This window comes from Bombina bombina, chromosome 8 (genome assembly GCF_027579735.1).
Source record: "Bombina bombina isolate aBomBom1 chromosome 8, aBomBom1.pri, whole genome shotgun sequence".
Taxonomy (NCBI): domain Eukaryota; kingdom Metazoa; phylum Chordata; class Amphibia; order Anura; family Bombinatoridae; genus Bombina; species Bombina bombina.
The window spans coordinates 262689162-262702060 of NC_069506.1; the positions used below are offsets into that span (position 1 = coordinate 262689162).

At 38.7% G+C, this 12899-nt stretch overlaps 1 protein-coding gene across 9 annotated transcripts in view; it reads left to right on the plus strand.

The window, feature by feature from the left end:
- LOC128639111 (tRNA selenocysteine 1-associated protein 1-like) overlaps positions 1–12899 on the plus strand; it is a 159151-nt gene that overhangs the window by 131469 nt on the left and 14783 nt on the right. For 6 of the 9 annotated variants that reach the window (XM_053691270.1, XM_053691273.1, XM_053691271.1 and 3 more), the window contains 3 exons: positions 9992–10045; positions 10562–10615; positions 11263–11316. The exons of 2 other annotated variants lie outside the window; for them this stretch is intronic. In XM_053691270.1, coding sequence (XP_053547245.1) covers positions 9992–10045; positions 10562–10615; positions 11263–11316 — 162 coding nt within the window. The remainder of the gene's footprint in view (positions 1–9991; positions 10046–10561; positions 10616–11262; positions 11317–12899) is intronic. One more of the 9 variants, XM_053691272.1, reaches the window with a different exon arrangement.

A 12899-nucleotide genomic window follows, 5' to 3' on the forward strand; every position in this document is an offset into this window, starting at 1 on the left:
ACAGTGCAGAGAAATAAGTATGCCATTATCCTGACACATGCGACCTCTTCAGCTCTGTATGCTGAACCAATGGTGCAGGGATTACTCAAAGATATCTCACTTAATATCTTTAAACCGATTATACGACACTCTCTGACATGGTGGACAGATCACCATCGTTTAGTTCAGGGGGCTTCTTTGTTCTTCCGACCTGGACTATAATCTCAACAGATGCAAGTCTTACAGGTTGGGGAGCTGTGTGGGGGTATCTGACGGCACAAGGGGTTTGGGAATCTCAGGAGGTGAGATTTCCGATCAATATTTTGGAACTCCGTGCAATTTCAGAGCTCTTCAGTCTTGGCCTCTTCTGAAGAGAGAGTTGTTCATTTGTTTTCAGATAGACAATGTCACAACTGTGGCATACATCAATCATCAAGGAGGGATTCACAGTCCTCTGGCTATGAAAGAAGTATCTCGAATTTTGGTTTGGGCGGAATCCAGCTCCTGTCTAATCTCTGCGGTTCATATCCCAGGTATGGACAATTGGAAAGCGGATTATCTCAGTCGCCAAACGTTGCACCTGGGCGAATGGTCTTCACCCAGAAGTATTTCCTCAGATTGTTCAAATGTGGGAACTCCCAGAAATAGATCTGATGGCTTCTCATCTAAACAAGAAACTTCCCTGGTATCTGTCCGGATCCAGGGATCCTCGGGCGGCGGCAGTGGATGCATTATCTCTTCCTTAAAAGTGTCATCCTGCCTATATCTTTCCGCCTCTAGTTCTTCTTCCAAGGGTATTCTCCAATATTCTAAGGAATGCTCGTTTGTCCTGCTGGTAGCTCCAGCATGGCCTCACAGGTTTTGGTATGCGGATCTTGTCCGGATGACCTCTTGCCAGCTGTGGACTCTTCCGTTAAGACCAGTCTTCTGTCTCAAGGTTCTTTTTTCCATCAGGATCTCAAAACCTTAATTTTAAGGTGTGGAGTTTGAACGCTTGATTCTTGGTCAAAGAGGTTTCTCTGACTCTGTGATTGATACTATGTGACAGGCTCGTAAATCTGTATCTAGAGAGATATATTATAGAGTCTGGAAGACTTATATTTCTTCAGGATGGTTTAGATAAAGGTTTGTCCGCAAGTTTCTTGAAAGACAAATCTCTGCTCTTTCTGTTCTTTTTCACAGAAGGATTGCTAATCTTCCTGATATTCATTGTTTTGTACAAGCTTTGGTTCGTATAAAACCTGTCATTAAGTCAATTTCTCCTCCTTGGAGTTTGAATTTGGTTCTGGGGGCTCTTCAAGCTCCTCCTTTTGAACCCATGCATTCTTTGGTCATTATATTACTTTCTTGGAAAGTTTTGTTTCTTTTGGCCATCTCTTCTGCCAGAAGAGTCTCTGAATTATCTACTCTTTTTTGTGAGTCTCCTTTTCTGATTTTGCATCAGGATAAGGCGGTGCTGCGAACTTCTTTTGAATTTTTTACCTAAGGTTGTGAATTCTAACAACATTAGTAGAGAAATTGTGGTTCCTTCATTATGTCCTAATCCTATGAATTCTAAGGAGAAATCATTGCATTCTTTGGATGCTGTTAGAGCTTTGTAATATTATGTTGAAGCTATTAAGTCTTTCCGAAAGACTTCTAGTCTATTTGTCATCTTTTCCGGTTCTAGAAAAGATCAGAAAGCTTCTGCCATTTCTTTGGCATCTTGGTTGAAATCTTTATTTCATCATGCCTATGTTGAGTCGGGTAACACTCCGCCTCAAAGGATTACAGCTCATTCTACTAGGTTAGTTTCTACTTCCTGGGCGTTTAAGAATGAAGCTTCGGTTGATCAGATTTGCAAAACAGCAACTTGGTCCTCTTTGCATACTTTTACTAAATTCTACCATTTTGATGTGTTTTCTTCTTCTGAAGCAGTTTTTGGTAGAAACGTACTTCAGGCAGTGGTTTCAGTTTGAATCTTCTGCTTATGTTTTTTCATAAAAAAATTTATTCTGGGTGTGGATTATTTTCAGCAGGAATTGGCTGTCTTTATTTTATCCCTCCCTCTCTAGTGACTCTTGTGTGGAAAGATCCACATCTTGGGTAATCATTATCCCATACGTCACTAGCTCATGGACTCTTGCTAATTACATGAAAGAAAACATAATTTATGTAAGAACTTACCTGATAAATTCATTTCTTTCATATTAGCAAGAGTCCATGAGGCCCGCCCTTTTTTGTGGTGGTTTTGATTTTTTTGTATAAAGCACAATTATTCCAATTCCTTATTTTATATGCTTTCGCACTTTTTTCTTATCACCCCACTTCTTGGCTATTCGTTAAACTGAATTGTGGGTGTGGTGAGGGGTGTATTTATAGGCATTTTAAGGTTTGGGAAACTTTGCCCCTCCTGGTAGGAATGTATATCCCATACGTCACTAGCTCATGGACTCTTGCTAATATGAAAGAAATGAATTTATCAGGTAAGTTCTTACATAAATTATGTTTTTTGGCCTTTTCTCCAACATAGGTGTGTCCGGTCCACGGCGTCATCCTTACTTGTGGGATATTCTCTTCCCCAACAGGAAATGGCAAAGAGTCCCAGCAAAGCTGGTCACATGATCCCTCCTAGGCTCCGCCCACCCCAGTCATTCTCTTTGCCGTTGCACAGGCAACATCTCCACGGAGATGGTTAAGAGTTTTTTGGTGTTTAATTGTTTGTTGTTTATTCTGGTAAAAGGAGAGGTCAAAAAGCGACTTCTACCTCTCTTTCCTTTTGGCTTAAAAGCATTATCCGATTGGCTTATGAGACTGCCGGACGGCAGCCTCCTGAAAGAATCACAGCTCACTCCACTAGGGCTGTGGCTTCCACATGGGCCTTCAAGAACGAGGCTTCTGTTGACCAGATATGTAAGGCAGCAACTTGGTCTTCACTGCACACTTTTGCCAAATTTTACAAATTTGATACTTTTGCTTCTTCGGAGGCTATTTTTGGGAGAAAGGTTTTGCAAGCCGTGGTGCCTTCCATTTAGGTGACCTGATTTGCTCCCTCCCTTCATCCGTGTCCTAAAGCTTTGGTATTGGTTCCCACAAGTAAGGATGACGCCGTGGACCGGACACACCTATGTTGGAGAAAACAGAATTTATGCTTACCTGATAAATTACTTTCTCCAACGGTGTGTCCGGTCCACGGCCCGCCCTGGTTTTTTAATCAGGTCTGATGAATTATTTTCTCTAACTACAGTCACCACGGTATCATATGGTTTCTCCTATATATATTTTCTCCTGTCCGTCGGTCGAATGACTGGGGTGGGCGGAGCCTAGGAGGGATCATGTGACCAGCTTTGCTGGGACTCTTTGCCATTTCCTGTTGGGGAAGAGAATATCCCACAAGTAAGGATGACGCCGTGGACCGGACACACCGTTGGAGAAAGTAATTTATCAGGTAAGCATAAATTCTGTTTTTTCTGTATTTCTCCCTAATTCTAAAGGTTTTGCTCAAAGAAAGATGGAATCAACATTATGTAAAGAATTGTAGCTTTTAACTGAAACAAATATGGCTTCCCAGTAGACTGCAACCTTTTGAAAACAAAATAAGCATCATTCTCCTTTTTTGTGAGAGGCTCAGATGTAGAGACATTTTCTTCACAGAGGAGATTATTCAGTACTTCTAATTAAATAAAATTAGCAATATAAAAGAGTTGCATCAGGGAAAGTGAATTATTTGTGGTAGTTTTTATGATGTTAGTGTGATGCTGTGTGCTCACAAATGTGCAGATGACAGTTGATGCAAAGTAGCATGTGTGGTACTTTATATGTGAATGAGTGGTCCTGTGTTTTAAATGACAAGTATGGTTGCATGTAAGCATAAAGGCTGTGACATACTGCACGCAAAGCAGCTAGAAGTTTGCAACCTTCACTTTGCGCTGCACTGCCTCGCAGCTTGTCTACACTGTAGTCTGTACCCTGATCACTGGTCAAGTACAGGGCTGTTACAGAATACAGAAATAAAAATTATACTGTGCTCTATATAGCTACCAACAGTCCTTATGTTGGTAAAATTAATAAACTATTATATAGATTATACTGTATATTTCACTTTATTTCTAAGTTACCAAGGAATTGTTTTATAAAAAAAGAAGTGTTTGCAGCATAAAAAAGAGTACATTTTTAAATATAAATAATATTACATGTTTAATAAATAACAAAATAAATAAAAATACCAATTTTTATCGATGTTCAGGCAAAATTCCACTCTCAGCACTACTGCTGACCAATAAATTCTTTTCACCAGACGCTTATTTGTCTGGAGGAATCTGATTGCGAGCCATCGGCCAGCTGACGCGCGCAAGGTAAGTAGGAAGACACACTGCATGTGAATGTCCGCGCTTTGCCTCTTCCCCTAGCTGTGGGCGGCTTTGCGTGCAGTGTGTCACGGGCTTCATGGAGTGAGTTTGCTTGAACATATTTGCAGCCGATTGCATATATTTATGTGTATGTATGAAATTTCACACACAGGAGCAGCGTGCATGTGGGCGGCTTATGCACTGGTAAGCATATGTGACAGAGTGGCACATATAAATTAGTGGTCTCACTTTCGCAGAAATTATTAATTATGAGCTTATTTAATCTTGTTAATGTTAGTTTTTGTCTTTGGGTGGCTATATAACAGTTTGCATGAGTGATCTTATCACATTAATTTTCTCTTTTTGTGAATGTATTTAAGCATATATAGTTGTATGTGCACACACATTTGTTCCGGTGTATGCCAACATGCTTAATATGCATAGCTGTGTGTATAATTGGGACCTTGTATGAGCAAGCATGAGTGACTGTTGGTTGTGTGTATAATTGGGACCTTGTATGAGCAAGCATGAGTGACTGTTGGTTGTGTGTATAATTGGGACCTTGTATAAGCAAGCATGAGTGACTGTTGGTTGTGGGTATAATTGGGACCTGTATAAGCAAGCATGAGTGACTGTTGGTTGTGTGTATAATTGGGACCTTGTATGAGCAAGCATGAGTGACTGTTGGTTGTGTGCATAATTGGGACTTTCTATGAGCAAGCATGAGTGACTGTTGGTTGTGTGTATAATTGGGACCTTGTATGAGCAACCATATAATATGCACGTGCCCGATCGCTTATTATATTATGCGCAAGCCTTACATGAATATTATGAATATTTCATGAATATGCTTTTACATGTTTTCTTCTACTTATTGGCAAAGGGATCCAATTCACTTATATATTCTATATATGTATACATATGTTTGTATGTTTTTATATGTCTACATATTTCTGTAAATACATATATATACATGTATAAATACGTATGTACACACACACACACACACATATATATATATATATATACAGCAAAAAGGAGACGCACTCGCCGGGTCTTAGTAAATAGTGTGTTTAATACACCATGTTTAACAGTGACGTTTCGGGGTAATTAGCCCCGTCCTCAGACCATAACAAATATGTACATTAGTAACAAATATTTAAAGCCTTACCCTCCACCAAGATTCTATACTGGAAGTGTCCATAGCGTTCCCCCTGCGCCACTGCGCAGGACCGGGGGTGGTCATAGCAACCGGTAAACAATACTCAAGGAATGACACTGAACTCCGGATCGTACGGACACGCCCATCTGCACTGACAGTGCCAAAGGTAGCCGTAAGAGCCGGATAATGGTTACAATTCTGATAAACTATCTGCAAAAGAGAAACATACATAATAGAGTATTTAAGCACATCAATAGCTGTTCAAATTAGAAAACAATGTATTGTAATATAATGGGGGTCATCGCTTGAATACATGCTATGGTCGGTTTCAATGTCAAAAAAGGGGGGTATATACAGAATATATATTCTTAAATTAGATAGTCATTACATAAATGAAATCACTAAGTAAGGGACAAGTATCATAAGAAACATTGCCAATCTAAATTTACATTTAGCCCATTTGGCGTTAAAGTGTTGAGGGTATGAATCCATCTGGATTCCTTTTGTAGAAGTAGTTTGGCCCTGTCCCCCCCTCTACTAGGTCTAGGGACATGATCTATTATGACATATCGTAAATTAGACACCGCATGGCCAGCCAACGCAAAGTGTCTAGCAACAGGTTGATCAGACTGTTTTTTCTCAATGGCCAATCTAATCGCAGTGCGATGGTTGGCCATGCGTGTCCGTAAATCATCAATGGTTTTGCCTACGTAGTATAAACCACAAGGGCAATGGATCAAGTAGACAACATATTCCGTGGTACATGTAACTCGGTGTCTGATGAAGAATTTTTTGTTTGTGTGAGGGTGTACAAAAAACTTGGTGGCACTAAGGCCATTGCACGTAGTACATCCCAGACATTTAAAACAGCCTGGTTTTGCGTTGGCTGGCCATGCGGTGTCTAATTTACGATATGTCATAATAGATCATGTCCCTAGACCTAGTAGAGGGGGGGACAGGGCCAAACTACTTCTACAAAACGTCACTGTTAAACATGGTGTATTAAACACACTATTTACTAAGACCCGGCGAGTGCGTCTCCTTTTTGCTGTACATGTTTTCTCTAGATGCACCCCGGGCATCTGCTGCACATTAGTTAGAGTGAGTGCGGATCTCTGAGAACTGTTTTTTATATATATATATATATATATATATATATATATATATATAAAACACAAGAAACCATGTATGTATTTATACATGTATATATATATATATATATACACTCACCAGCCACTTTATTAGGTACACCTGTTCAATTGCTTGGTAACACAAATTGCTAATCAGCCAATCACATAACAGCAACTCAATGCATTTAAGCCTCTAGACGTGGTGAAGATGACTTACTGAAGTTCAAACCGAGCATCAGAATTGGGAAGAAAATGGATTTAAGTGACTTTGAACATTGCATGGTTGTTGGTGCCAGGCGGGCTGGTCTGAGTATTTCAAAAACTGCTGATCTACTGTGATTTTTACGCAACAACCATCTCTAGGGTTTACAGAGAATGGTTCCGAAAAAGAAAAACCTGGTACTAGCAAGGTGTAACTAATAAAGTGACCGGTGAGTGTGTGTGTGTGTATATATATATATATATATATATATATATATATATATGTATATATATATATATATATATATATATATATATATATACATACACATACATCTGTAGACATGTATATATGTATGCATCTCAATGTTAAAGTCCTTTGTCTGCCAAAGAGCTCATATCTTTAAACCCTTATAACTTGTGTGCAATTATTTTCTTTTTTAAATAATTTTTATTAGTTTTATTATGAGTTTAACTGTACTCTGTAATGTATTTTTTGTGTGTTTTGTGACACTTTTTTGACTCACGTAATGGTTAACCACAGCTCGGAGATCGCGGGAATGATTCTTGCGTAAATCGTGATTGTGCTCATGCGATCGTGCTCAACTTGTAAAATGAGCAAAAAATTTAACCGTCAAACGTTTCTGCACCGCTTGTAATCTGGTCCTTTATGTATATTAAAATTGGCCACTTGCAACATGGATTTGTGGGAAGGTATGGGCATTAATGAGACAGACTTCGTGTCAACAAGGATGCAATTTGCAGCTTTTCTTGCTGAAATTAATGTGCTGTTAAAATATCACCAGTATTAATTACGGTTGAATTGTCTTTTTTTTTTTTTAGCATTCATATTTGTTAATATGAGACAACATCAAACGACAAAATAAGTGTTATTTAGCTATTGTTATTATGTTGTGATAAACCTGTTCAATTGAATTGTGCACATATGGTCGGAATAAAATTTGTTAAAGAACAAACTAAGTTGTGGGTCAATATTCTAATATGCATAAAAAAGCTGTTTGTTTTTCTCACCAAGAATCAACTGTTTCTCATGCACTACTGCATTTTTGGCTACAGAAGACTTGTTTAGAAAGAAGCGGCTCTATTATTGACAGAAATGTGATCATGGATAGCTTGCTGAATCTGAAAATTCCGAGCTTGTCATAAAATGCAGCATTCGGTGAAGACATTCAGTGGATGAGAATAGAATGTGGTATTCAAGTTACAATCTAACCTGGGATTTTATCAATGGACAATGGTGCATCACTGCAACCTGATAATAGTACTGAAAGGGCCATCTTCAGTTAATTGGGCTGAATTAGAACGTTAAAAATATGTGCAGTGCTACGAAAACCTTTATGATATTTTTAATGTAACCATCTTTCTTATACACTTTTTCCTGTCTCCTGTAGCAATGTGTTACATCTTTGTTTAGTCATTCCTTAAAATATCAACGTGGTTTGTGAGTAAGACTGCTTTGGATGCTGACATGTTAATAAATGGACATGCCTTTGTTTGCCATAGAAAATGCAATGAGTGGGCAAATTTTGTGTGATGATAGACTGCCTTTAGGTGAATCAATTTTAGTTGTCTGAGAAACTGAATGAGAATGCTGTTTGCAAATACACTATATGGCCAAAAGTATGTTGACACCTCACCATCACATCTATATGAAATTGTTAGAATCCCATTCTAAAACTATGAACATTAATATGGAGTTAGCTCCCAATTTGCAGCTATAACAGCCACATGCTTTCCACATTATTTTAGAGTGTGTCTGTGGGAATTTCTGACTATTCAGCCAAAAGATCATTTGTGAGATCAGGTACTGATGTTGGATGAGAAGGTCTGGCAAGCAATCGGCATTCCAGTTCCTCCCAAAGATGTTCAATAGGGTTGAGATCAGGGCTCTGTGCAGGCCTCCACACCAGACTCGTCAAACCATGTCTTCATGGACCTTGCTGTTGCTACAAAGTTGGAAACACTGCATTGTCTAAAATGTCTCAGTTCCAGTGAAGGATCATCTTAACACTACAGGATACAAGGCGGCCTAGCACAAACCCTGCAAAACAGGCCCAGACCATTATCCCTCAACCACCAAACTGTCCAGTAGTTAATGTTCTATCTGGAATCCACCACACCCAGATTCTTCCATCTGACTGCCAGTTGGTGATGTGTGATTCACCACTGAAGAGAACACATTTCCACTGCTCCAGTGGCAGCTTTATTTACACCACTTGGCATTGCAAATGTTTTTGTGATGCTTGTGTATAGCTGCTCTACCATGGAAACCGATTTCATGAAGCCCCAAACATAGTGTTGCTATTGAGCACATATTGTGTGGTCAGTCACATTTTGTTAATTCCAGATGCAGGGGCCTTCTGTCATCTGATGCCTGTTCCCTACTATCTGGAGAACTGTACATTTAAAAGATATTTTTCAGTCTACTTTTTCTCATCACTTAAAGACACTTGTAGGCCACATTCCATTAGCTATGGAATCACTTCCCTAGAAATGTACTTCTGGCACCCAGCTTTTTGGAAAATTCAGAACATATCTAACTGGGAAAAACATCTTTTTCTGGTTCTTAAAAAATCTGTGTGGCTTTTTCCTCAATATACTTAATGGCTCCAAAACCTTGAACCAATGTTGTCAAATCCGGAAATAATCATTTGCTGCATTGGAGGAGGTAAAGGAGTTTGTTTACAGAACTTTTTTTTTTTTTTTTTACAAAGGTTAGTTGATAGTGGCAGGTCCACTTTCAACTAATTTTTTATATTTCATACAGTTTTCGACCGCTGTGAGAGTCTACGGCCATCCTGGCATTGGATATTTCTGAGGGTAAGATATGATATTCTCTTAACTAGACTGTGTGAAAGTGGTGATGAGCAGCATTAGACTTTTTGTGTGTTGTTTGCGATCTGTAAGATGCTGTGTTTGGCTTACTTGGAGACCTGAGTGCACAGAACTTTGTAAAAAAAAAAAAAACAACTGAATTTGTGTTGCAAGTGTATTTTGTGAAAATCTGCATCAATACTGCTCCATCCTCAGCAAGAAACTATAAATATTTACATTTATTAAAGAAACAGTTGGCTGCATTAGGTAGTTATTCTTCCTTTACAGATCCATTTCTGCAAAGGTCAGTTGATGGTAATAGATCCATTCTTGTCTTTTTAAAATATTTCTCACAGGTTTTGATTGTAGCAGCAAGTCTACTGCCATCCCAGGAGTGGGATCTTTTGATGGTAAGATATACTCATTCTTATGATGGGGCTTTATGGTGGTAGGCACTATAAGACTGCTTGTGCGTTGTTTGTATGGTGCATGTAATTGGAATCCTCTGTGTGTAGTAAGGGCTGTCAAAAATCTAGAATAAAATATTGTCCTCAATGACTTTATAGTTTTCATGGGCATTTGGTTGCTTGTATGTTGCCTGTGTTTGGTCTGGGAGATGTATACTAGATTTGGAACTCTGGTTGTAGAAAGAGGGCTGCATGCAACAGTACTGGTGCTTGCGTGTGTGCGGACTGTGATCCTTTTTACATTTCTCACAGGTTTTGACTACATTACCAAGTTAACTGTTTAATAGTGGTGAAGGGCAGCATTTGCATGTTTTTATGTTTCCTGTGTATGGTCTGAGAGCTTCATGCTTGCAGATTTGGAACTCTGTGTTTGTTGTGGACTGGGACTATGTGTCTTTATTGCGGGCTGGGCGTTACGGTGGTGCGTGCAGACTGGGAGCCTTTTTACATTTTTCACAGGTTTTGACTACACTACCAAGTCAAAATGCTTCTCGGGCTTGGAAGATTCTGAGGGTAAGTTTTATACTCCTTTAATTGAACTTTTTAATGGTGGTTAAAGTTAGCATTTGGCTGTTTGTATGTTTGTGGACTGAAATAGCTTCCTGTGTGAGGACTGAGAGCTGCGTGATTGTGAACTGAGAACTATGTGCATGCTTCAAGACTGGGTTGTGCGCAGAATAGGAGCGGCATGCTTCTGGACTGGGAACTATGTGCGTGATTGAGGACTGTAAGTTGTGTGCAGAATAGGAGCTGCATGCTTGTGGACTGGGAACTATGACTATCTGCGTGCTTGAGGACTGGGAGTTGTGTGCAGAATGGGAGCTGCATGCTTGTGGACTATGCTATCTTGTAACTGTTTGAATGCTTCTGAGTGAAGTTCTCTTCATTTCATATGCTATTACTCTGTATTGCAGTGCCCGGTATTATTATTTATGTATATTATTATTGATTTATGTATTTATTTGTTAATCCTGCACATTTATTTTTTTAATTGTCTTGTTTGTATTTTGTGGATCTCTACCACCATACTGCTCCTTCAGCAAGACCTTCTTCAGTGCAGTACATTCACTGATGGAACAGTTGACCAAGGGGGTAGTTAACAGAAATTATTTTCTGCAAATGGTAGTTCACTCTTAACAACCTTTTAATATTCCTCACAGGTTTGGAATGCACCACCATATCTTCTACTATCCCGGACTTTGGAGATTTTGAGGGTAAGGTATGCTCTGGACTGCATTGTGTGATTATTGTTTATGAGCAGCATTTAGATGTTTGCTGTTTGTTTACTCTGATGTATAGATGAATTACAAATTGCTGTGTGCAGTTAGCAATCTTACAGATCTGTCCTGTTCATTGTGACAGCTCATAAAGCAGCTGATGATTCTTAACTAAAACGTTAATATCAAACGGAGAAAGATAGGACCTTCAAACTAGTTGTCATCTTAATATCCCCCTCTCCCTAGCCAAGTTTTCTCTCTCACACCAGTTGTTTAAAGGCTACCTTAGTTGACATTCAGTCCTTCTCATCAATGCTATATACCAAAAGGGATCCCTCAAATGGACAGCTTTGCTCTAACTGTGTTTGTTCCATGCTACAAACTGCAAGGCTACCAACTTACTTATATTATTTGGATATACCTAATTCCATCTTCTATTAATGCAAACTGCAAAGGTCTCTTTTAGTTTCTTACACCTGTCTTGTGTCTGCTGTACTCACATCTGGTCTGCTAACTAAAATGCGGACACCGTTAATTTCACAGCTTTGCTTGTATGCGAAATCTGCATGTGAATGAATAACTGTATTAATATTCAGCCAGATTACGAGTTTTGCGTTATGAGCGGCTCGGAAATAATTTGCAAGTTATTTCCACCGCTCACCTTGAATAGCGCTGCTATTACAGGTTTTCCAAAAACCTGCGTTAGCAGGCAATATGGAAGCGTTGAGCTCCATACTGCACACAAATACCAGCGCTGCTTTGAGCTGGTTTTACGTGCTCGTGCATGATTTCCCCATAGACATCAGTGGGGAGAGCCGGCTAAAAAAAAGCCTAACACCTGCAATAAAGGAGTGTAAAGCTCCGTAACGCAGCCCCATTGATTCCTATGGGGAAAGAAAATTTTTGTTTACACCTAACACCCTAACATAAAGCCTGAGTCTAAACACCCCTAATCTGCCGCCCCCGACATCGCCCCCACCTACCTATACTTATTAACCCCTAATCTGCCGCCCCCAATGTCGCCACCACCTACATAAATTTATTAACCCCTAATCTGCCGCCGCCACTATACTAAAGTTATTAACCCCTAAACCTCTGGCCTCCCACATCACTAACACTAAATAAATATATTAACCCCTAACCCAAAGTCTAACCCTAACACCCCTAACTTAAATATAATTAAAATAAATCTAAATAAAAAATTACTATCATTAACTAAATAATTCCTATTTAAAACTAAATACTTACCTATAAAATAAACCCTAAGCTAGCTACAATATTACTAATAGTTACATTGTAGCTATCTTAGGTTTTATTTTTATTTCACAGCTAAGTTTGTATTTATTTTAACTAGGTAGATTAGTTATTAAATAGTTATTAACTATTTACTAACTACCTAGTTAAAATAAATACAAATTTACCTGTAAAATAAAACCTAACCTGAGTTACACTGAAACCTAACATTACACTAAAATTAAATCAATTACATTAATTAAATACAATTAACTAAATTACAAAAAAAATAAACACTAAATTACACAAAATAAAAAAGAAATGATCAAATATTTAAACTAATTACA